Source organism: Mobula hypostoma, chromosome 6 (genome assembly GCF_963921235.1).
Source record: "Mobula hypostoma chromosome 6, sMobHyp1.1, whole genome shotgun sequence".
Taxonomy (NCBI): Eukaryota; Metazoa; Chordata; class Chondrichthyes; order Myliobatiformes; family Myliobatidae; genus Mobula; species Mobula hypostoma.
In genome coordinates, this window is record NC_086102.1 from 9,587,784 (window position 1) to 9,614,668 (window position 26,885).

The 26,885-nt window shown below is 44.3% G+C and overlaps 1 protein-coding gene across 2 annotated transcripts in view; it reads left to right on the forward strand.

The window, feature by feature from the left end:
* Positions 1-26,668, forward strand: part of LOC134347814 (SAM domain-containing protein SAMSN-1-like) — an 81,274-nt gene extending 54,606 nt beyond the window's left edge. For both annotated transcript variants that reach the window (XM_063050266.1, XM_063050268.1), the window contains 6 exons: positions 4,826-4,969; positions 10,283-10,409; positions 12,412-12,551; positions 13,982-14,188; positions 16,694-16,838; positions 23,435-26,668. In XM_063050266.1, coding sequence (XP_062906336.1) covers positions 4,826-4,969; positions 10,283-10,409; positions 12,412-12,551; positions 13,982-14,188; positions 16,694-16,838; positions 23,435-23,634 — 963 coding nt within the window. In that variant the 3' untranslated portion in view covers positions 23,635-26,668. The remainder of the gene's footprint in view (positions 1-4,825; positions 4,970-10,282; positions 10,410-12,411; positions 12,552-13,981; positions 14,189-16,693; positions 16,839-23,434) is intronic.
* Positions 26,669-26,885: the final 217 nt, after the last annotated feature.

Sequence of the window (26,885 nt, forward strand, 5' to 3'; positions counted from 1 at the left end):
GATTATTCCACCATCAACGTCACCTAGAGCAAATTTCTTCCTCGTTCTGAACCTCTGCATGCTTTTATGCATTGAGTTGGAATTGCCACATACCTCCAAGAGGACCACAACCTTGTTGTAGAGTTTGGAGGCTTGTGTGCCTCAATGATCTAGAGAGCCAGGTTGGTTGGAGTCAGGGGCTTGAGCTTTGGCTCTTGGTAGGGTCTCCTATGCCCAACAGGTCATATAGTAGAGGCCGGACGTGGAGTCCACCGATCCTCCAGTTTCAGGGGTTCAGCCCAGGTCTAAAAAATTGTTACAGAAACAGCAATGAAGAATCCTTCCTTATCTGTGTGGAACAGTGTGAAGACACAGAGATGGAGGATCTTCATTGCTGTCCTAAACGCCAGCAGCACACCTGACATTAAGGAAAGGTACTGTTACATAATTGGCTGATTGAATATTTGTATTAATAAGCAGGTCTTCAGGTGTTTGGTTCCTGAAGTTTGCCGTAGCCAGGAGTGGTAATGGGGATAAGCTCCTACTATGTATTAAAAGCTCCTAATGGCATGCATCTCAAATAGCCTCTGAAAACCAAGTCCAGCTCCTGGCCTTAACACGTGGCTTAGCTACTAATCCCAGTGGAGCCATTTCTACTGATAGGGGAAGGGACAAAGATGAGTTACTGGCACCTTAAAACCAATTGCTCCAGGCAGATGGGGCTCGTCAGCTGTGATCGGCAGCTCATCTAGGAGAAGGAAAATTCCGATCTCAGACCTCCACTGCCTTGCAGCAATATCAACGCATGGGGAAGGCTTCAGAAGTAAACCTGAGGCAAAATCTGAAGCTGGAGTCCCAAAAGCGGCCCTACACTGAGTTAATCTCACAAACAAGAGAAAATCTGCAGATGCTGGAAATACGAGCAACACACACAAAATGCTGGAGGAACTCAGCAGGCCAGGCAGCATCTATGGAAAAAGTACAGTCGATGTTTCGGGCCAAAACCCCTCAGAAGGAAGAAACCCTCTTGCCAAAGGGTTTCAGCGTGATACGTCGACTGTGCTTTTTTTCCACAGATGTTGCCTTGCCTGCTGAGTTCCTTCAGCATTTTGTGTGCATTGCTTGAGTTTAGTGCTGACTGGCAATTCCTGCAACGTTGCTGGTGCTAAACTGTATCAGTCTTTGCCATTCCTTTGGATTCATCTCCTGCGTGGAGAGGGGGGAGCCTGATACATGGGCAATAGCTTGCTCTCCGTGTCGTACTGCCCTGGCTTGAATATCACGTGGACAGCTGGGACGCAACATTTATGGTCGACCCTGACTAACAAAGGGTCTCAGTACAGGTGTCTCTAATAAAGTTTCCACTGAGTGTACAATGCGTGAGATGCGTCTTTTGCATCAATGACCGACGCAGTGCAAATACGTGCCGAGAGCAGACCGCGAGTGTTGCCGCACTTCCAACACCAATACAGAATGCCTGCAATGCACTAACACTAACACTGTGGGAGGAAACCGGAGCACCCGAAGGAGACCCACGCAGTCATGGGGAGAACACACAACTCCTTATGGGCAGTGGTGGCATTCGAGCACCGATCGCTGGTGCTGTAAAGCATTATGCTAACCACTATGCTATCACACTGCTCTCTTCATCGTGCAGCACCGCAGTGGTTAGGAAGGCAGATGGCACGTTGGCTTTTATTACAAGGGAGCTTAGAGATAGGGAAGTATTGTTACAGTGTTACAGGATTCCGGTGGAGTGCTATGCAATAAAAGTTCCAGTAGATGGGGAGACTAGGACCAGAGAACACAACCTCAGGATAGAAGGGTATCCTTTTAGAGCAGAGGTAAGGAGGGATTTCTTTAACCAGAGGGTGGTGAGTCTGCGGAATTCAATGCCACAGACGGTTGTGGGGGCCAAGTCATCGTGTATATTTAAAGCAGAGGTTGATAGGTTCTTGATTAGTAAGGGCGTCAAAGGTTACAGGGAAAAGGCAGGAGAATGGGATTGAGAGGGATAGTAGGTCAGCCATGATGGAAAGACAGAGCAGACTCGATGGTCTGAATGGACTAATCCTGTTCCAATGATTTACGATCTTATGGTCACACATCTGGTCAGCAATGCTCTGAGCTGTGGCTAAACAGATCGTAACCTATTGCAAATCCAGGCTGACCTTTCGAGCGCAGCTCCAAGACAGTGGGGCATCACTGGAGGTGCCACCGTTCAACAGAGTTCATGGAATCATATAGCATTGAAACAGGCCCTTCAGCCCAACTCAACTGTGTTGCCCAGCGAGGTAGTCCCATTTGTCCATACCCCTTTAAACCTCTGCTCTCCATGTCCTTATCTAGATGGCTTTTAAACGTCGCTACTGTGCCTGCCTCAACCACTATTTCTGGAACTTGTTCCAAATATGCAAAACAGTTTGCATGAAGAAGCTGTCCCTGCGATCCCTTTTCAACGTCTTATCTCTGATCTTAGGGTGGCATACCTCCATTATGTCTCTACCAAAGGAGGTGTGATGTGCTCCTTTTCCCCGTTAGCCTGCAGGTCACCCTTGGGCAAAGTGTAGCACCTGTTTAGCCCCCGATCAGGGTCGTGCGAAGCCATGGGAGCAGGTGGATCACAAGTCCTGGTTATGTGACCACTGACACTAGGCAGACAACCTCTGAAGAGTATTAATAATGGCTAGGGTTACCCATATTGTAAAAACACTGCCCAGAAGAAGGCAATGGCAAGCCACTTCTGTAGAAAACTTTGCCAGGAACAACCATGGTCATTGAAAGACAATGATCGCCTACATCATACGACATGGCACATAATGAATCTTAAACCTCTCTGACCTTAAACCTCTGCCCTCTTGTTTCTGGTACCTATTCCATGGGGAAAAATAATGTGCTTTCACCCATTCTGAGTCCCTCATGTTCTTGAATACCTCAATCAGGTCACCCCTCAATTTCCTAAATTCCAGTCATGGAGTCATACAGCCTAGAAACTGGCTTTCCACTCAGGTTGTGTATTGTGACCTTGTCGGCCAGCAAGCTGGTCCCACCTGCCCGCCTTTGGCCCATAGACTTCCAATCGAACTGTTCTCAAACTGAAGCTTGTTGAATATTGAAAGGCCTAGATAGAGAGGATGTGGAGAGGATGTTTTCTATGGTGGGGGAGTCCAGGACCAGAGGGCACAGACTCAGGGTAGAAGGCTATCTCTTTAGAACTGAGATGGGGAGGAATTTAACTAGTCAGAGGGTGGTGAATCTGTGGAATTCATTGCCACAGTCAGCAGTGGAAGCCATTGGGTATATTTATAGTGGAGGTTGACACGATCTTGATTAGTAATGGGTCAAAGGTTACGGGAAGAATGGAAGCAAATGGAGTTGAGTGGGATAATCAGCCATGATGGAACGGTGGATCAGATTTGATGGGCCAAATGTCCGAAACCTGCTCCTATATCATATGGTCTTATGAAGCCTCACTGGTACTCTGAGGTAGTTGTGACAATTTCCCTGACACTAAATTCAGTTGATAATCTGATATTAATTTAAATAATCTGGTTATTAGTAACAGTGACCTCAAATCTGCTGGGGTCCTGTAAAACCCTCTTGCTTTATCGACATTCCTTGAGGGAGGAATCCACCTTTCTCTATGTGGATGTTATTGACTGTGCAACAGCAGTGGGCAATGACTCCGGCCTTGCCCCGACAAACAGAACCCCAATCAGTAGTATAGCAAATTCCCCCTGCCCCCTTTTCTCTATCCCTCACTCTGACCTTTTACTTCTCACCAGTTTATAACATCCCCCGATTCCCTTCCTCCTTTCGTTCCCCTTATTGTCCATTCTCCTCTGCTATCAGATTCTTTCTTCTCCAACCCTTGACCCTTCCCATCCACCTGGCTTCACCTATCACCTTCCATCTAGCCTATTTCCCCTTCCCCCCACCTGCATCTCCCCCTTTCGTCTCAGTCCTGAGGAGGGGTTGCAGCCCGAAACAACAACTGTTCGCTCTTTTCCATCGATGTCGCCCGGCCTGCTGAGTTGCTCCAGAGTAACGTGTAGTGCTTTGGATGTCCAGCATCCAAACACTTCCTCGTGTTTGTAACTGACCATTGTAAATTTTCCTGTGATTAGGCTGATGTCATGTAGTTGGGTTGCTGGGCATTGCGGCTCGATGGGCTGAAATGGTCTGATCTGTGTCGTATCTCTAAATAAAATAAATAAAAATGGTTGTTTCCAACCCATCCATAGTGTTTCATTTCTGAATGAATCATTTTGTTGCTCATTACATCAGAGGGGAAATCACAGAGTGGATTTTTAAATCGATTTATGATTGTCAAAGACAGTGAAATCCTTTGTTTTTCGTGCTGTGCATACAGATCATTTCATTATATCAGTACATCGAGGGAGGTCAACAGAATGCAGAATGGGATGTTACAATCACAGAGAGATGTTACAATCACAGAATTTTAACTGGGCAATGAGAAAGAATGATAAAGAATGTATCAGAACCTCGCCTTAACCTCCACTCACTGCCTCTTCTTCTTCCTTTTCCTGATGCAGCCACTTGACTAAAATCCTCAGCTTTCCCCCACTCTAACACTGACCACTCCAACAATGGCCACTCCTCTTGACCCTGACGTCTTTTTATTGGCTGCTGCCAGTTAACTATTTAACCAATCAATTATTGGCTAACAATTCACAGCGGTATCTCTTCTACTGCCCTGCTACCTGGAAATGAACAGAAAGTCACAAAACTGACTGCTTTAAAATCTCCCACTTCTATCACTAAGTCTCACCTCTTGCTGCTTGGTTAGTGACCCTGACGCTGACATTTTTGCCTCTCTGCACAGGTACATGATTCGGAAGCCTCTGGGGAGAATCCCGCCAAGCCTGGGCAGAATGGCAGCGGTCTTGGGAAAACCATGCGGGCCATTTCCAAAACCATGAAGAAAAAAATGGCGCGCAAATACATCAAAGCCTTGTCAGAGGAGGCGGTGAGTAAACACAGGGTTAAATGGTACATTGGTGAAAATGTTGTAATCACCGAGAAACTTTTGAGCATATGCTGCTGAGACGTTCAAGATATAATCAAGAGAGAGGGGATGGTTAATTTTAAAGTTATTGCAGAATAAAATATTGTTTAACATTAACAATATTTTGCAGAAAGGATTACAGGATTATTAAGTTTATAGCACATTTCCTTAAGAATGCAGGTGCCTTTTATTTTTAGAATTTGATGCAATATACTAGATAGACTAGAATTCAGAAATTCGAGGGGTGACCTCATTGAAACCTACTGCATGGTGAAAGGCCTTGATGGAGTGGATGTGGAGAGGATGTTTCCTACGGTGCAGGAGTCTAAGACCAGAGGACACAGCCTCAGAATACAGGGATTTTAGAATGGAGATGAGGAGGAATTTCTTTAGCCAGAGAGTGGTGAATCTGTGGAATTCTTTGCCACAGGCAGCAATGGAGGCCAAGTCTTTATATATATTTAAGGCAGAGGTTGATAGATTCTTGATTGGTCAGGGCGTGACAGGATATGGGGAGAAGGCAGGAGACTGGGGCTGAGAGGAAAATTCGATCAGCCATGATGAAATGGCGGAGCAGACTTGATGGGTCAAATGGCCTAATTCTATTCCTATACATTACGGTCTTATGGTTTTATGTAGGATTTAGATATCCTGACCCACACTCCAGTTCAGAAGGGGGCCAGTAATGCACCTTAAAACTGTTTGCCAACCATTATGAAACCTCAGGAGAGGAAGACACGGTGTGTTTCAGCTTCGTGACTCTGCCTGTTCCAGACTGGTGGTTGACTAACTGTTGAAGAACTTGGTTTTGCATGCCAGCCATGCTGATCATTCGATTACATCATCAAGTGAGTCATAAGGAAAAACAATAACAGAATGCAGAATGAAGTGTAACAGCTACAGAGAAAATTCATTGCAGGCAGATATTAAAGTGAAGGCCCATGACGACGTAGATTGTGAGGTCAAGAATCCATCTTGTTTTATAAGGGGGCCATTCAATAGTCTTTTAACAGCAAGGCAGAAGCTGCCTTGAGCCTGGTGGTACGTCTTTTCAGGTTTTTGTATCTTCTGCATGATGGTGGGGGGGGTGTGTAGGCAGAGAAGGGAGAATGTCTGGAGTGGGTGGAGTTTCTAATTACATCGGCCGCTTTACCAAGTCACTGTGAAGTGTGGGAAAGAATCTTTGGTTTCTCTGATGTGGTGAGTTGTGTCCACAACTCTTTGCAGTTTCTTGCAGTCTCAGGCAAAGCAGTTGCCATACTGTGATGTGATGCAAAGCTGTGATGCACCTGGGCAGAAGGTGTGAAAAACTTGTCTTGCATACTGTTCATACAGAACAACAGTGCATTGAGATAGAACAAGGTAATTAATAACAGAATGCAGAATAAAGTGTTACCATTATAGAGAAAGTGTAATGCAGGTAGACAATAAGGTGCAAGGCCCTGATGAGCTTGAGCTAGATTGTGGGGACAACAGTTCATCTCATCATACTAGAGGACTATTTAATAGTCTTATAACAGTGGGATAGAAGCTTTCCTTGAGCCTTCTGGTATGTACTTTCAGACTTTTGGGTCATATCAGCACTGCTGATCCTACAACTTAAAGTGGTCATCTTTTAATGCAGTTGCTATTTGTGTGGGAAAGATAGTGCTGTTCTACTTACTGGTCATGCCTTTTCAAGTTATCCCTTGCTTTTGTGTAGAGACAATTCAAATCAGTTCCCTGTATCTTCAGCAGTCTAGTTCTCATTGAAAATGTACTGATTTGTCTCACGAACGAAATGTTGGAGGATATCAGCAGGTCAGGCAGCCTCAAGCATTTTGTGTGTCGGTTAAGATTCCCAGCATCTGCAGGACCTCTTGTGTCTATGCTCTGTCAGCCACAACCTCTGGTAAGGACCACTATCTATCCATGACTGCAAAGGGTAAAAGATGAAGGTCTGTGGTGGACATCTGATTTGACCACCTGGTGTCAGGTCTGACTGGAGTGCACAATGCTTGTTCCCACACCCATTATTCTCAGGCCATTGTGGATCTTCTCCCTTCTGCCTGCCATCTTCTCAAGCCCCTGTTCCTAACCTCAGTGTTACCCATAGAAAAGTGTCAACACCAAGTCACAACCAAGACAGAATCTGCAGATGCTGGAAACCCGAGCAACACACACAAAATGCTGGAGGAACTCAGCAGACCAGGCAGCATCTATGGAAAAAAAGTACAGTCGACTTTTGGGCTGACTGCACTTTTTTTCCATGGATGCTGCCTGCTCTGCTGAGTTCCTCCAGCATTTTATGTGTGTTACTTCAACAGCAAGTCAACTCGTTTCCACTCAGTGACACTGTCTTTCCTCAACAGCTGCATCATACTCTTGGTTGTCTATAGGATTAGATGTTCCAATGATTTTGTCCACCGCGCTCATCTGCTCTCTAATCTTCATTGGTGCTGGCAATACCTAACCACAAGAGCAACAAGTCCTAAGGGCTGAGTGAGACCCTCTCTCACTACCTCCCCTCTGTGATCTCCATTGCTCTCTGACTCTTTGACTATGTGCCCTCCCAGACTCACTCCCACCGCCGCATGTCCTTCTATCAGATTCCTTCTTCTTTACCCTTTACCTTTCCCACCTACCACCATCCAGCTTCTTACTTTGACACCCCTCCCCCATCCAGCCAATATCCCCCTCACCTGGTCTCACCTATCACCTGCTAGTTTGTATTTCTTCCCCCCCCCCAACCCCCCGCTTCTTATTTCGGCTTCTGCCTCCTTTCTTTCCAGTGGAAGTTCAGTAAGACCTTCTGTGGTCTGTGCTGCTCTTTGACTCTCAACCTGCCAGCCTGTACTTCTTCTCCACCATCTTATTCTGGACTCTGCCACCTCTCTTTCCAGCCCCAAAGAGGGGTCTTGGCCTGAAACATCGACTGTTTATTCCCACCCGTAGATGCTGCCTGACTTGCTGAGATCCTCTAGTATTTTGTGTGTGTTGCTCACAGGTGCGTAGAGTGCAGAAGGAAGGACCTGTCGCCCGCTGTCCACGCCAACCATCACATCATAGCCACTTACACTTTACCCCACCATGCTAACAACATATTAATCCCTATGCCATTGGGTTATGGGGGAACAGAAGAGCAGAAATATGCCCATTCAGCATGTTGAGTCTGCTCCACCTTTAAATCACTGCTGATTTATTTTTCTCCCTGACCCCATTCTCCTGCTTTCTCCCTGTAACACCCCGAAGGAAACCCACCTGGTCACAAGGAAGACGTGCAAAACCCCCACACCGACTCGACACTGAGGTCAGAATTGAACTTAGGTCACCGTCGCTGAGGACACAGTCAGCACCAGTGACCTGGGTTCAGTCCTAAACACAAAATAATCTGCAGGCACTGGGGTCAAAGCAACACTCACTACACACTGGAGGAACTCAGCAGGTCGGGCAGCATCCATGGAAAAGATCAGTCGACGTTTCGGTGTGTCCTGACAAAGGGTTCCGGCCCGAAACGTCGACTGATCTTTTCCACGGATGCTGCCCGACCTGCTGAGCTCCTCCAGCGTGTTGTGAGCGTTGGGTTCAGTCCTGCCAGGGCAAATGGCCGAGCGGGTTAGAATTGGAACATTTACGAGGTATTTGGATAGATTCTTGGAGGGGAAGGGCCTGAAGTCTATGAGCCAGATGCAGGCAACTGTTACTAGAAGGAAGGATTATGACTAGCCCAAAAAGTCAACTTTAAAGGCTGAACTTTGAGGCACCAGAATATGTGTCAACAGTTGAGGCCTGCCCCCTGCACATCTTTAGACTGTATAGGTTGTTAACACAAATTATGCACTTCACTTCATCTTTCAACGTTTACAGTAGGCGACTAAATGAATCTGAATCTCAGAATCAGGTTTAGTATCAATGACATAGGGTCATTGAACTTGTTGTTTTGTGGCAGCAGTACATTGCAATACATAAGACCACTATAAATTACAATAAGAATTATATAAACATATTAAATTAAATAAGTAGTGCGAAAAGAGAGCAAAAATAGTGAGGTAGGTTCATGAGCTCAATGTCCATTCAGAAATCTGATGGCGAAGGGGAAGAAGCTGTTCCTAAACATTGAGTGTGTGTCTTTTTAAATCTTTTTATTGAATTAGTACACAAAAGGTAAACCATATAGGCACTGATACACAGTTGCAATATAACTTTACAAGAGATATTAATACACACAAAAAAAGTTAGTACAAACAGTGCAGTTTAGATATAAAATAACCAGGTAATATAATAGTATACTAATTTTCAAACATGTCAATAAGGAAAAAAAAACCCCCAAAAAACCCCACCGTGCAACTAAACTAAAAAGCTAAGCAAAGCAATGGGCTAACTAGGTATCAAGTAGAGTTAAACAACTTAAAACAATCACGTCCTCAAACCCGACCTCCATTAAAAACAGTTAAAAAGCAAGAAGGGAATGTAAATATGGCCAGAGAAAGAAAAAAAAGTTACATTAAATGAAAACGTTGAATAAGAGATCTCCAAGTCTGTTCGAGTGTGTGTCTTCAGGCTCCTGTACCTCCTCCCTGATGGTAGCAATGAGAAGAGGGCATGTCCTGGGTGATCATCATCATTATGTGCCTTGTCGTATGACGTGGGCGATCAGGGTCTCCTTGACCACGACTGTTCTTAGCAAATTTTTCTACAGAAGTGGTTTGCCATTGCCTTCTTCTGGGCAGTATCTTTACAAGATGGGTGATCCAGCCATTATCAATACTCTCTAAAGATTGTCTACCTGGTGTCAGTGGTCGCATAACCAGGACTTGTGATCTGCACCAGCTGCTCATACGACCATCCGCCACCTGCTCCCATGGCTTCACATAACACTGATCAGGGAGGGGGGAGTGGGGTTAAGCAGGTGCTACACCTTGCCCAAGGGTAACCTGCAGGCTAGCTAAGGGAAGGAGTGACTTACACCTCCTTTGGTAGAGACGTATATCTACTCTGTCACCTTGTACTGGGTGATGGGGGTTCTTAATCTGAATCTTATGATGTGGATAGCATGGACCAGTTGGGATGAACTGCCTATTTTCGTTGTGTGAGCTGCACCACTGTGTTGTGCTCTAAGCTCTGATATTTTCTCTCTAAACCCATGAACCTCTCTATCTATAACCCGTCACTTTCATCATCCTCCAGTATTTCCTCAGCTGTCTCAGCTTCATTTAGAGTCCTCCTGTTAAACCCCCCACAAATACAAGAAGGGAAGTTGTGTTTTATTTTCAAAAATGATAACGTGTCTTTCAGTGTGAAGACAATGCAGAAGGCCACCCAGAGCAAGCCAGTGGAGAGCACGAAGCTGAGGGAAGCTGCCTGACACAGTGTGAGTCCATGGAGAGCCTTCAGAGTTTGAACAGTGGCCAAACTCCAGCCGGTAAGTCACTGGGAGGGTGGTGTTGGGCTCTCAAAGGAGATACCTGGCTGAAGCAGCAGGAAAAGCCCCAAAATTCAAGCAGAAAATAGTTCGTGGGCCAAGAAGGATCTGTGGAGGGAGAAACAGGGCCAAAATTTTAGAGAGTCAAATAGTCACATAGCTCTCTGTGACCCAACTCATCTACACCAATCAAAACACCCATTTAGACCAGTCCTACTTGTTCACATTTGGCCCATATCCATCCAGACCAGGCCTACCCCATCTGAGGTCCATGGCATAAAAAAGGTTGGGAACCCCTGATCTAAACCTTCCCTTTCCCTGTAGCTGTCTAAACACAAGGGATTCTGCAGGTGCTGTAAATCCAGACTAACACACACAAAATGCTGAAGGAACACAACAGGTCAGGCTGCATCTATGGAAATGAATAAATGATAGATGACGAAGGTCCTCATGGACAGTCTCAGCCCAAAATAGCAACCGTTTATTCCCCACAATAAAATGCTGTTTGATCTCTTGAGTTCCCCCAGCAACTTTTGTGCTTGTAGCCCTCAAAATATCTTTTAAATGTTGCTTTCATGCCGGCCTCAACCACCTTCCTTTCCATCACAAGTTGAAGGTGACAGGGCAAAGGTTAAATCGGAGCTAAACACGCAGAGGTTGCTGAGTATATGGAATGAACTGCCACTGGAAGTGGTTGAGACAGGGGGACTGGAACTTGGTGAAGTCTCCTTTCCACTCTCTGGTGAAAGAAATTCCCCCTCATGCAATAAATTTTATTCCCCACTCAGATCCCTTACCTGTTCTCTACCTGCCTATCACCACATCCTGGTGCCCCTCCTCCTTCCATTTCCCCCATGATCCTCTTTCCTCTCCTGCCCTTTACCTGTCCCATCCACCTGGCTTCACCTGTCACCTTCTAGCTATCCTCCTTCCCCTCCATCCACCTTTTTATTCTGGTTTCTTCCCCCTTTTCTTCCAATCCAGAAGAAAGGTCTCAGTCTGAAATGTTGACTGTTTGTTCACTTCCATAGATTTTCTCTGACCTGCTGAATTCCTGCACCATGTTGTGTGTGTAACTGACACACCTTAACGCATTGACTATGGATGTGAGAATGAAATCCAATAGAGACATAGAGTCATAGAACACTACAGCACAGAAACAGGCCCTTCAGCCCATCCAGCCCATGCTGAACTATTATTCCGCCAAGTCCCATCAACCTGCACCTGGACCAAGGCCATTCCAAAAGACAAAGGGATACATTAGTTTGTTTTGTGCGAAAGCATTGCTCACACTCGCTGTCATTACTATGTAAGGACAGACTGCCACAACACATAATTCCTTAAAAAGTTCAAAGCAAATTTATTATCAAAGTACCTGTATATGCCACTATATACAGCCCTGAGACTCATTTTCTTGTGGGCATACTCAATAAATCCATATTAGAGTCGTAATCATAATAGAATGAATGAAAGACTGCACCCAAACACAGGCATTCATAAGACCGTAAGATACGCAGTAGGAGAAGAATTAGGCCATTTGGCCCATCATGTCTGCTGCTCCATTTCGTCATGGCTTATCCATTTTCCCTCTCAGCCGCAATCTTCTGCCTTCTTCCTCTATCCTTTCTTGCACTGACCATTCAAGAATCTGTTAACCTCAGTCTTAAATATACTCAATGACTTGACCTCTACAGCCTCCTGTGCAACCAGTTCCACAGATTTACCACTTTCTCTTCAACTTTACCTCTTTGACTGTATGAAATGTGCTCTATAATTAAGTTATTGTTATTATTAAATTAAAACCTCTTAAACAAGCCTTGTTCCTCACTCCCTGTCACCCACCCATTCTTGCACATTCAGTCCTCTGACTCCATGAGAGTCTGTCTTCAATCTAGACCTCCAATCGAACTTTTCCCTGATGCCTCCAGTAGCTAGGGAAGTGGAGAGAGCTGCACATCTGGTTGCTTTCAGGAGTCTAAATGCATATTTATCTCTTAAACAGGTGTCTCAGATGAAACGAGCAACCGGGACAGTTTAAGAGCGGATGAGGATGTGCCTTACACTGGCCCGTTCTGTGGTCGAGCTCGGGTACACACGGACTTCACACCAAGCCCCTACGATACAGACTCACTGAAGCTCAAGGTAAGAAGATATTGGTTGTTTCTTGGACATATGCTTTTCTCACTGCTACCATCCAGGAGGAAGTATAGGAGCATGAAGACACACATCCAACATTTTGGGAACAGTTTCTTTCCCTCTGCCATCAGATTTCTGAATGATCCATGAACCCATGAATGCTACCTTGATATTCCTCTCTGACACTTTTGCTTATTTCTCTTTGTTTATTTATTTACTTACTTACACTATTTTTTATGTATGGCATGGTAGTGTAGTGGTTAGCAATAATGCTATTTACAGGGCCAGCGACCCAAGTTGAATTTCACCGCTGTCTGTAAGGAGTTCGTACGTTCTCCCTATAACTGTGTGGGTTTCCTCCGGGTGCTCCAGTTTCCTCCCACCTTCCAAAGACATACGAGTCAGTAGGTTAATTAGTCACAGGGGCGTAATTGTGCGGCACGGGCTCATTGGACCAGAAGGGACTGTTACTGAGCTGTAACTCTAAATAAATAAAAACAACGTGACAGCACCAGTGAACTGGGCTCAGTTGGAACCACTACTGCTGTCTATGTGGAGTTTGCATGTTCTCCCTGGAACCAGGATGCTACCAGAATTAGAGAATGTGTTATAAGGCGAGGTTGGACAAACTTTAGTTGTTTACTCCAAAGTGACAGATGCTGAAGGAAGACCTGACAGAAATATATAATATTATGAGGAACAGTTAAGGAATATAAACGGTCATTTCTCCCCCCAGGTAGATAACATACATTAAAGGTGAGGGGGAAAAGTTTGCAGGGGATGTCGGGCAAGTATTTATACACAGAGAGTGATGGGTACCAGAACACACTGAAGGGGAAGTGTTGGAAGCAGATATGATAGAGGTGTTTAAGAAGCTTTTACATAGATGTATGAACATGCAGGAAATGGAGGGACATGGATCAGGTACAGGCAGAAAAGATTAAGTTTAATTTAGCATCATGTTCAGTACAGACACACAAGATGAAGGGCTGTTCCTGTGCTCTATTGTTCTATTTTCTATGTTCTAAGTTCCATTCTCTATGTTGTATTGTCTGTGTTCCATGTTCAATGTTCTATTTTCTATGTTCTGTTGTTTTTTTATGTTCTGTGTTCTATGACTGTGAAGCTTTCCTTTGGGTCATCATCATCATTATGTGCTGTGTTGTATGATGTAGGTGATCATGCATGTTCTCTAGTGTTCATTATTTTTATTCTTGGAAAAACACTGTCTACTCTATCTATGCCTTCCATAATTTCATATACATCATCATCATCATTATGTGCCATGTTGTATGACATGGGCGATCATGGACTCCATGATCATGATTGTTCTTGACAATCCCTAGCCACCGCTTGCCTACCCCCTTTAGTTCGGCTTGTGTCAGCCTGTCTCGAAATTTGAGGCTCAAAGGTTAACTTATGTCGATTTCTTTCAGACGGGTGACATCATCAAAATAATCAACAAGTCAACCATGGGCACCTGGACAGGAATGCTGGATGGCAGAGTGGGGAACTTCAAATTCATTTACGTGGATGTCTTGCCCAATGAAGAGGATGCAGCCAAGAAAGTCCGGCCACACAGGAGGAGCACGCAGCCTGTCCCAGATTCTCTCCAGGAGTTGTTGGAGGGGATCCATCTGAAGGTCAGTGTGCTGGGAAACCCTTTTTTTCTTTGAAATAATTGAGCAGGGTATCGGCTGTTCTTTCCCCATGCCAGCTGTCATACACTCGTTTTCCTTTGCCCTACCTTTTCTTGGGACATCATGATAGTGTAGCAGTTAGTGTATCAGTATTATAGTGCTAGTGACCTGGGTTCAATTCCCGTCGCTATCTGAAAGGAGTTTGTACTTTCTTCCTGTGACCAAGAGGGTTTTCTTCAAGTTCTCCCACATTCTAAAGACGTGTGTGTTAATAGGTTAACTGGTTGCATGGATGTAATTGGGTGATGCAGGCTCATTGGGCAGAAGGGCCTGTTACTGTACTGTATCTCTAAATAAATAAAATAGTTATTTTCTATTACGATCATCTTCTCCTGAATCCCTAATTCTCCTGATACTTCTTATGCTGTCGACAGTTTACAGAGGCAAATTAACCTCCCATTTCCTTAACCTAATTATCCATTTAACGTTGTCTCACAAAGTAGCCTGTATCATCAAAGTCCGCCCGCATCCAAACATTCTCTCTGCTCCCCTCTCCCATCAGGCTGAAGATACAAAAGCCTGAAAGCACGTACCACCAGGCTCAAAGACATCCTTAACCCCACTGTTATTAGACTATTGAATGGCTCCCTGGTACAGTAACATGGACTCTTGACTTCACCATCCAACTCGTCATGATCTTGCACTTTACTGTTTACCTGTGCTGCACTCTCTCTGTAGCTGTATTCTGCACTCTCTTATTATTTTACCGTGTTCTACCTCGATACACTGTTTGGAGGTGAATGGGGTGTCCAGGGGAGGCTCACACCTCTGGTGAAGGGGCTTGTCAGGCCCTTCTTGGCAGCTCGCTCACCCTTGGTCCACACCTGAGACTCAGTTCTCACCTGTGGCTCCAAGTAACTGTTTGCTTGTGACAGTGGCCACACCCCAGTACACTGCTTCAACAGGTATCTCAGTACACGTGACAATAAAGAACCAATTCCAATTCCACCCCTACCTCTCCTACCTGGTTCAATTTGCCCATCATCCTTTACCCTCCTGCTGCTTGTTGACCCTCCAAACACCTCTAGCCCCCATCTTACCACTCCCTTCTTTGACTATACTGCATGGAAACAGGCCCTTTGCCCCAACTCAGCCATGACGACCAAGTTACCTTTTGCCATTTGTCTGCATTTTCCCTTCTTATTAGTCAGGGTATCAAAGGTTATGGGCAGAAGGTAGGAGAGTGGGACTGGGAGGGATAATAAATCAGCCATGATGGAATGGCAGAGTAGACTCGATGGGCCGAGTGATCGAATTCTGATCTATGTCTTATGGTCTTATATCCCCCTAAACCAGGGGTTCCCAACCTTTTTTTTTATCCCATAGACCCCTACCATTAACAGTGGGGTCCTTATACCCCAGGCTGGGAACCCCTGCTCTAAACCTTTCCCGTTCATGTGTCTGTCCAAATGTCTTCTAAGTGTTTAAGGGATATCTTTACTTTATACTGGCTATCTCCCTTCTCCATTCTTAATCCTAATGCAAGATTTCGACTCAAAACATTGGCAATTCCTTCCTCCCCACAAGTGATACTGCTCAATGCACTGTGATTCTCTGGCAGAACATTTATTGCTCAAAATCCCAGTATCTGCACAGAACACACAACTCTGAACAGTCAGATTCATTCTCCTCCAGCCCTTTACCTTTCTAATCACCTGGCTTCACCTTTCACCTTCTACCTATCCTCCTTCCCCTCCCCCTCACCTTTTTATTCTGGCATCTTCCCCCTTCTCTTCCAGTCCTGAGGCAGGGCTTTACACTGCCAGGACATTCACATATCTGATACCTTCCTCCATCTGTCCACTGTGAACTGAGGTATGTTTTCTTGTTAGGAGGCATTTTAGCCCTGTAGACATATGGTGAAGAGTTGGAACTGAAGATCACTGTGGAGATATATGCCAGGCTTTTCACTAAAATGACGATTTCGGCACCATGAGATGAGGAGATATTAGCAGGGTGACCAAAACACTCAAAAGTAGATTTATAGGTGTTTAAGTTGGGTAGACTCTTTGTGTATAATGTCATTTAAAGTTAAATTGGGTAGATATATGGACAGGAAAGGAATGGAGGGTGATGGGCTAAGTGCAGGTTGGTGGGACTAGGTGAGAGTAAGAGTTCGGCACAGACTAGAAAGGCCGAGATGGCCTGTTTCCGTGCTGTAATTGTTATATGGTTATATGGTTATAATGGTCTTTGCATGGTAGTGTAGTGGCTCACATAAACACTTTACAGTGCCAGCTATCAGTGATCGATTTTGCATTGTCTCCATGACCGCGAGAGTTTCCTCCCACAATCTGAAAACGTATGCTATGTTGGGGCCAGATGCTTGACAATAGTTGGGAGCGTCCCAGCACATCACTAACAACACAGCCACTGCATTTCACCGTATGTATCGATGTAGGTATGGCAAATGACACTAATCTGTCTTTCTTCGATTGTCTTGTGTAGGATCTTTATTCCACCTTCCTTCTGAATGGCTACCAGAGTCTGGAAGACCTCAAGTACCTCAAGGAGAGTCACCTGATTGAACTTAACATCACAGATGCAGAGCTTAGATCGAAGATCCTGACCGCTGCCCATCAGAACTATGACAGTAAGGATGGGATGGGGGACGGGGGAGGTTCTTGCTATTTCTGCTTAACTGCACATCTCCGTGAAGGATGAAGAATGAGTCTTTATACACTAATCAGCACGGAGATACCTTCGTGATCCTCAGATGAGTAAAGGCTTGTGAATAAAATGAGGTACATCCAGGAAACACAAGAGATTCAGCAGATAAAAAGGAATAAGAAGGTAGTGTTTATGGGTTGATGGACCATAACCAATTACGGGTTTGCTGGAGTTTAGAAGAATAAACGGTGATCTCATTACAACCAATCAAACATTGAAAGACCTCGATCTGGCGTTCCCAGCCTGTGGTCCAAGGAGCCCTGTATTGGTATTGGTCCATGGCATTAAAAAGGTTGAGAGCACCTGCCTTAGATTACTGAACATGGAGAGGATGTTTCCAAAAATGGGAGAGTCTAGCACCAGAGCGCCCAGCCTCAGGATACGAAGATATCCCTTTAGAGCAGAGGTGAGGAGGATTGTTTTTGTACTAGAGGGTGCTGAATCTGTGGAATTTGTTGCCACAGATGGCTGTGGAGGCTGTCATTTGGTATATATAAAGCAGAAGTTGATAGGTTCTTAATTAGTAAGGATGTCAATGGTACTCCTGAGAAGGTGGTGGCGATTTGCTGTCTAGATCTGCAGCTTGATTCTTGAACATGCCACTAAGGAGGCAATCGGCTGGGAATTTCACCATTTGGGTTTTATTTTTTAATTTAGAGATACAGCACGGAATAAGCCCTTTTCGAGCCATACCACCCTGCAACCCCTGGCAACCCCGATTTAATCCTAAACTAATCACAGGACATGTACAATATTTCTAGCCAGATAATATGCGAGGAAACCAGAGGACCTGGGGGAAACTCACGCACTCCACAGGAAGGATGTACAGCGTCTCCTTACAGAGGATGCCTGGATTGAGACCTGAACTCTGATGTTCTGAGCTGTCATAGCTTCATGTTAGTCTCTAAGCTATTGTGACAATCTTGGATCCAGCAATAAACCAACAGATTCTGTAAATTAAAACAGAAGTGCAGATGCTGGATATCTGAGAAAGAAACAGAAAATGCTGGAAACACTCATCAGGTCAGTCTGCATCTGTGGGAAGAGAAACTGAGTTAACCTTCCAACTGAAGACCTTTTGTTGGAACTGGGGAGGAAACTGAAGGAGACACAGAAGCTGCAGATGCTGGAAATTTGGAGCAACATGGGCTGAGAGGAGACCATAAGACATAGGAGCAGAATCAGGCTATTCAGCCCATCGAGTCTGCTCGGACATTTCAGCATGACTGTTCTATCTCTCTCTCAACCTCATTCTCCTGGCTTCTGTCCGTAACCTATCACACCTTACTAATCCAGAACCTATCAACCTCCACCTTAAATAAACTCAATGACTTGGCCTCCACAGCCGCCTGTGGTAAGGAATTCCATCGATTCACCAACCGCTGGCTAAAGAAATTCCTGATGAAGGTTTATAAAATTAATTTATGAGAGTCATAGATCACCATAAGACCATAAAATATAGAAGCAGAATTAGGCCATTTAGCCCATTGAGTCTGCTTCACCATTTCATCATGACTAAACCCACATCCCACTCAACCCCTTCTCGCCATTTGATACCCTGACCAATAAGGAAACTGTCAATTTCCGCTTTAAATATACCCACAGACTTGGCCTCCGCCTCAGTCTATGGCAGAGCATTCCACAGATACACCATTCTCTGGCCAAAAAAAAAGTCCTCCTTACCTTTGATCTAAAAGATTGCCCCCTCAGTTTTGAGGCTAGGTCTGGCTACCCCTACCATAGGAAACATCCTCTCCATATCGACCTCATCTAGTCCTTTCAACATTCAGTAGGTTTCGTTCTTCTAAATACCATTGAGTACAGGCCCAAAGCTGCCAAATGTTCCTTATGTGTTAACCGTTTCATTCCTGGAATCATCTTCGTGAACCTCCCCTGGACTCTCTCCAATGACAGCACATCCTTTCTGAGAAATGGTGCCCAAAACTGTTGACAATACTCCAAGTTCAGACTGACTAGTATCTTAAGAAGTCCCAGCATTATCTCCTTGCTTTTATATTCTACTCCTCTTGAAATAAATGGCAACTTTGCATTTGCCTTTTTTTATCACAGACTCAACCTGTGAATTAACCTTCTGGAAGTCTTGCATGAGGACTCCTAAGTCCCTCTGCACCTCTGATGTTTGAACCTTCTCCCCATTTAGATAATAGTCTGCATTATTGTTCTTTTTACCAAATGCATTCTCATACATTTCCCAACACTGTACTCAATCTGTCACTTTTTTTGCCCATTCTTCCAATTTGTCTCAGTCCTGCTGCAATCACATTGCTTCCTCAGCACTACCTACCCCTCCACCTATCTTTGTATCATCCACAAAATTTCCCACAAAGCCATCAATTCCATGATCTAGATCATTGCAAACAATGTAAACAGTAGTGGTCTCAACACTGACCCCTGAGGAACACCTTAACTTCTGTTTCTGTAAACTTCCTTAACTCCCCTTGTCAGCGAAGGTTGCCTAGCCCTGCCATTTGAGAACGACATCTTCTATGGGACATATCTAAAACATTCAGCCACCTCTGCTCGGCCATCATTCCCTCCAGTACCACCCCCCCCCTCCAATTCACCTGGGCAAGCTCCTCTCTCATGCCTGTGTAATTCCCTCTATTCCATTGTGATACCGATACAAATGGCTTATGCTTCTCCCTCTCAATCTGCGGTATGATTTCACTGCCTCAGAAAAACCTGCTCATGGATATCCAACAAATTTCCTCTCTTGCAATTCGACACCAACCTGACTTTCCGAACCCCATTGCATATTGCAGTCCCCAATTATGATTATATTATTACCCTTATTACATACCTTTTCCAGCTCTCCTTGCAATCACAACCCCAGATCTTGGCTTTTGGAGACCTATATATGATTCCCATAATGGTTTTTTTACCTTGCAGTTTCTTAACTCCAGAGATTCCACATTCTCTGACCCTATGTCACTTCTCTCTAAAGATGTAATTCCATCCCTCACCAGCAGAGCCATTCCACCACCTATGCCTTCTTGCCTGTCCTTTCGATACAAAGTATATCCTTTGATGTTAACTATAGCCTTCTTTCAGCCACGACTCAGTGATGCCCACAACATCATAGCAACCAATCTCTAATTGCGACACAAATTTGTCCAACTTTTTCTGAACGCTACATGCATTTAAATACAGCACCTTCAGTCCTGCATTCTTTGCCCTTTTGGATTTTGCCTCTCTGGTACAATTTAACTCTTTGCTGTGTCTGCATTTGTACCCAGTCATAGGCTTGTCCTTCCTTATACTCACGTTACATCCATCATCTACTTGTAAACCTGCTGGCTCATCCGCATCTCTATCATCCTGGTTCCCATACCCTGCCATATTAGTTTAAACCACTCCCAACAGCTCGAGTAAACCTGCCTGCAAGCATATTGGTCCCCCTCTGATTCAAGTACAATCTGTCTCTTTGATACAGGTCATACCTGCACCAGATGAGGTCCCAATGATCCAGAAATCGAAATCCCTGCCTCCTGCTCCAATTCTTCAGCCACGCAGTTATCTGCCATCTCATTCTATTCCTCTACTCACTGTAGCGTGGCACAGGCAGCAATCCCGAGTTTACTATCTTTGAGGTCCTGCTTCTCAGCTGCCTTCCTAACTCCCTGTAGTCAGTTTTAGGACCTCCTCCCTTTTTCTACCAATGTCACTGGTAGCAATATGTACCACGACTTTGAGCTGCTCACCATCCCTTTTCAGGATACTGTGGATGCTAGCACCTGGGAGGCAATCTACCATCCCTGTTTCCTTTTCGCATCCACAGAATTACCTGTCTGTCCCCCTGACTACAGAGTCCCCTATCACTGCTGCCAACCTCTTCAGTTCCCTACCCTTCTGACCCACAGGTCCAGACTCAGTGCCAGAGGCACGGCCGTTACTTCCCCACGTAAGTGGTTCCCCCCACAACAGTCCTCAAAATGGAGTACTTGTTGAGAGGCATGGCCTCGGGGGTGCTCTCCACTATCTAATGCTCCCCCTTCCCTCTCCTGACAGACATCCAGTTATCTGTCTCCTGTAGACTACCTCCCTGTAGTTCTTGACTAACACCTCTTCGCTTTCCTTAACAAACCGAAGCTCATCAATCTGCAGCTCCAGTACCTTAACACGTCTCTAAGGAGTTGCATCTCGATGCACTTTGTGAAGCTGGTAGCTGCCCGGAAATCCCACATCTGAGACCCAGAACAGGACACTGGCTCTGTTGAAAAGAAACGTAGAAAATAGGTGCAGGAGTAGGCCATTCGGCCCTTCGAGCCTGCACCGGCATTCAGTATGATCATGGCTGATCATCCAACTCAGAACCCTGTACCTGCCTTCCCTCCATACCCCCTGATCCCTTTAGCCACAAGGGCCATATCTAACTCCCTCTTAAATATAGCCGATGAACTGGCCTCAACTGTTTCCTGTGGCAGAGAATAGCCCCTATTCTCTCAAGATTTAAGTAAGAAAAAAAGAAATAAGAAATAAGGAATGAACTTACCTACTTATCTTGCCCCCGCCTGTTCTCGCTGAAGCCCTGTTGAGCCAAAGCCTTACCACTCCCACAATGACTGCTCCTCTAGATGGTACCCCTCTTTTATGGAAACTGACTTTTTAAAGGTCTTCACTGGACCTGCACAGGAATGCTTCTGCTGCATCTGCGCAGTTCTCCAATCAAAGATCAGGTAGATAGTCAGAGAATTTTTCCAGGGTAGAAATTTCCTGGACTACAGCAAGAAGCTTTAAGGTGTGAGGGGGAAAAATATAAAGAAGATGTGCATGGTAAGATTTTACAGGAACAGAAATAGTTGGCTGGTGGTGGTGAAAAGAGGCAATAGAATGGCATTGAAGGGGCACTTAGACAGGTAGGCAGTGAAGGGATCTGGTCCATGGAAGGGAGGTTAGTAGAGAAATAAGGGATGGTGCAGCAGTTAGTGTAACACTACCACAGCAGCAAGGATCACAGACTTGGATTCAGTTCTGCCGCTGTCTGTAAGGAATTTGTAAGTTCTCCCAGTGACTACTCAGAGTGCTGCAGTTTCCTCCCACATTCCAAAGATGTACAGGTTAGTGAGTTGTGAGTGCATATGTTGGTGCTGGAAGTGTGGCAACACTTACAGATTGCTCAGCACAAGACTCGCTGATTTGATTTGATGCAAACAATGTACTTCTCTGTATGTTTCAATGTACATGTGATTCCCTATTAAAACCTTTCTTCTTTCTAATCTTTTAAAGCTAATATCTAGTTTAATTTGCCTCATGGCTGAAGCTAATATCATGGGCCAAAGGGTCTATTCCTGTTCTGTGCTGTGCTATGTTCCGCTGACAACAGGATGTTCTCATGAAGAAAGAACTGCTGATTCCGTGAAAGTAGCGTTAGACAGATAAGAGATGTATTCTGGTTAGCATTGGAGGTATGCTTGTACCTAACCCAACATCCTGTGGGGAACATAGTCCAATCATCTCCTCTCAATAAATGTTTAAAATTTAATAACACTGGTCTAGGTAGGCACAGAAGCAGAAAAACTCTCTGTGGCTAAGAAGCTTTACAAATCAGTTGAACTCAAACCTTTTAACTGAAGAAAGAGGAAATGGAGGTTTTGTGTTTATGAAAACTCCTTCCCAAGACTGAAAGGATAATTAGATTGGTGTAGTTGGGAGTATAAGGAGAATGTAGGAGCTGAATTCTGGGTGTGGGGTTAAGTTGAGATGGTGGGATTCGGGAACATGAGGAGAAAGTGATAGTCATAGTCATAGTCATACTTTATTGATCTCAGGGGGAAATTGGTTTTCGTTACAGTTGCACCATAAATAATAAATGGTAATAGAACCATAAATAGTTAAATGGTGGTGTGGGATTGGGAGATATGGGATTGATGGAAATTGGGAGAGATGAGGAGGTTAGAGGTGATAAAATCTAGGGATTTCCAGTTGCTGCCATGGATTAGTGAGGTTGTGGTTATCTTCTGATTCAAAGCACACTGAACGATGCAGGAACAAGTAGATATCAGCAGACACTGGGCTTGGAATATTCAGTCAAGCGACTCTCAAGCCAAAATGGTACTTAACTTCAGAGTTTAAATTTCAAAGTAAATTTATTATCAAAGTCCATATATGTCAACATATGAACCTCAAGGTTCATTTTCTTGTGGATATTTACATGAAATTAAAAAAAAGAATAGTCTTTATAAAAACCTATACATAACAAAGACTGACAATAACCAATCAGCAAAAGAGAAAAATAATTATTGAGAACATGAGTTATAGAGTTCTTGAAAGTGTGGGATCAATTCAGAGTTGTAGTGAGTGAAGTTATCCACGCTGATTCTGCAGCCTGATGCTTGAGGGGCGAAAACTAGATCCGATTCTGGTGTATGGAGTTTGCACCGGATGGTACTAGCAAGAAGACAGCATGGTCTGGATGGTGTGTTCATGTGAGTGTGGTTTGTGTAAAATAGATCAAAGTGAATAAAGGGAATGATGATTTATACCTTCTTGTTGTTACAGTCCTAAGTGAAGAGGAAGACCAAAACGATCCCACAACTGAGAATCAACAATCCAGCCTCAAGAATGACCAATCACAACAGAAGGATTGCCCCCGGGACTCGGGATGCTATGCCACTTCGGAAATCTCCGACAACGGGAAAGAGGATTTGGAAATGGAGCATGTGCCAGAGATGATTGAAGATGTCTCCCTTGACAACTGATTGCAATAGATAAAAACAAGTTGCACAAACCCTGTAACAATTCAGTGGACAGCAGTGGATGCAGAGGGATGTTTTTTAGTCTTTTTGTTCTTACTGTTAGCTCATTTGAATTAAACCTGGTCCCTTTTATTTAATCTGAACATATACAGGCATGGTTTAAGAGCTACCATGCAGTCGCTGGAAAACACAGAAACTTGTTAACAGATTTGCTGATTTTTTTTTTAGAGATACAGCACAGTAACAGGCCAGACGAAGCTGCATTGCCCAATTACATCCATAACACCCACACATTGTTGGAATGTGGGAGGAAATTGGAACACCTGTAGGAAACCCACGCAGTCACAGGGAAAGTATGCAAACACCTTACAGACGGCAGCAGGACTTGAACCCAAGCTGCTGGTGTTACGCTACCTGCTGCCCATATACAATTTGCACTAATTGAATGGCCCAAAGAGTTATTTATTGGAAACTCAATAACTGCCCACAAGGATGAGGACTGGCCAAAGCTTTAATGGGTGTGCAAGTGGAAAAGCAAGGCTCTGCAGTGTGAAAATATTCTCTGCTACTTTGTTTGCAGTGATGTTTGTCTGTCACATCCGACAATGACAGGAGAGTTTTTGAAGTAGAACGGCCACTGCACTGGGGCAGTTCCCCCTCTCGATCCCAGAAGTTTGGGTCTAGTGCTATGAGTAGTCATCACAAACTGGGACCTTCCTTCACTGCAGTGGATGACCATGAATTCTTCTGTGCCTTGTCCTGCCCATCACTCCGCAAAGCGTTGCAACACGCCCTTCTTGGCCGTTGAATCTCACTGTTAGTCTCATCCACCCAGTCCGCTGAAGCTGACTTCACATGCTAGGGCAGGCATGTCCCTATCTCACCGGGGTATGAGGCCCGCCAGCTACCCTCACCTGCTTCAGCCCGCCTGTCGAAGCGATGTACCGGGGTGCGGCCGCTGTCGCGTACAAGCAGCTACTCAGAGCCATTAGTGACAGCTGAGTGTCCAGTGGAGGCCAAGGGTGAGTGAGCTGCCCCAGAAGGACGTGACGAGCTCTTTACCAGAATTGCTACCTGTCCCCGGACACGCCATGCACGCCACTTACTTTGCAGTGGACAGCAGTTGGATCTGTACAACCTGTCTGGCATCTTGACATAACAAAACATGGCGACCATGTTTCCAAATTGAACTGCAAATCTTGTCCCCAGTTTGGATGCAGATCAGAACAGAGCATGTAGAACAAATGAAACAGAATAGGAAAAGTCATTCAGCCCATCATGTCTGCACCACCCATTATGCCAATGTAACTAACTCTATATGCTAGAAGGGGGAACTGGTGCAGTCTTGGACTGAGGAAGTAGATGATGGGAGAAAGGCTTCCAAAGCATATAATTATGCCATACTATTAACATTCCTTTTAATGGGAAAACCATTGTAATGTCAAAGTTCTCACTAAATGCAATGATATGAAAGTTAGGTTGAGTCCAATAGTGCCACATGATTGATGATAATTGTTGGCATGACTAAAAGTTTGATGTTACTGTTCCTGTCTGCTCACTAGTGGCCTGATAAGGCCGTTATGTAGATACCTCACTTTCACAGCCAGTTGGAAGGTGAAGACATGTTTTATTGTTGGATTGACAGATTCTTGACTGTGAGTTTTATCTTCCTAAAAAACAAAGCTTTGTCAACAAGCAAACAAAAGTGCTCAGATGAAAAAGGCGGAAGTGTATATACTTTTTCATTTTCTAATGTCTTTTATTCCTGGATCTCACTGGAAATGAATGTAGAGATAAAGGAATATCCTAGTTGAAACAGAGATGTAGAAATGAATGTGTAAAATCATTTTAACCCTTCCTTGCCACATAAAATCATTCAAACCTGATGCTGCCAGGACTTGAGGACCTGAGTTATAGGGAAAAATTGAATAGTTTAGGACTTTATTTCCTGGAGCGTAGGAGCACGAGGAGAGATTTGATAGAAACAAACAAAATTATGAGGGATATAAATAGACAGGGTAACTGCAAGCAGGCTTTTTTCACTGAGGTTGGGTGAAACTAGAGCTAGAGTTCATGGGTTAAGGGTGAAAGGTGAAATGTTTAAGAGAAACATGAAGGGGAACCTCTTTACAGAGGGTGGTAGGAGTGTGGAATGAGCTACCGGCACAAATGGTGGATGCAGGTTTGATTTCAACATTTAAGAGAAAATTGGCGAGGTACATGGATGGGAGAGGTGTAGAGGACTATGGTCTGGCTGCAGGTCTGTGGGACTAGGAAACAATATTTTGGCATGGACTAGAAGGGATGAAAGACCTATTTCTATGATGTAGTGTTCTATGACTCAATAACTCTATAACCCTCCCCTCCCGCACAAACATCCCTTCCACATAAGTATAAGGGTAACATTTTCACAGTATCTTTTAGAAACTCCTGACCTTCTGCAGCAATGGAAGTGGACCTTCCACCAAAGGTACTGAAGGAAATGTGTACAACCTGACATAAATGGATTGTATAAGTTGGGTATGCCGCTGTGAACAGCTGTGCAAGAGACAGACGGGTTAGACCTGAGTACACACCTGAGAAAAGTTGTGTAAGGGCATGTGGGTTAGACCTGGATATACCTTCAGAAAGATATGTGTGAGAGACGGATGGGTTAGACCTGGATACACCTCTGGGAAAGGTGTGTAAGAGGCAGATGGGTTAGGCCTCATCAAAGAGAGGGGTTCGTTAGTACATTTTTTTTTTCATAAGCTCTTAAAAGGTATATGCAAAAAAATGTGCATTGCATGAGTTTTGTTCTGTGTGATATCCCTATTCCTCTGTACAGTTTCAATGATCAATGACTTGATCAATGACTGAACTTTTTAGAATGAATATTTATTTGACTTTTCTGTTTTAAACTTGTAGGTTGGAAATCACTTTGGTGTGATTGTATGATAAACATTTCCTGAACTGTCCAATGCATTTTGCTATATTTCATATTTCTCATCTTTAACAAGTTGTAATATTTTATATTCCTTGAATAAAGTTCAGTGAAAACATGGTAAGATTTTAATTACTAACAGAGTTTTAAATTTACAAAGTTTACTAATAAGATTGTCAACCAAAGAGCAAACATACTGTAAAATGTGGAGGGATATGTTATAGAGTTGTACAGTATAGAAACAAGCCCTTCAGCCCAACTCTTCTATACCAAACAAAATACCTATCCAAGCTAGCTCTACATGCTTGCAAATGGCCAATATCCATCCTGA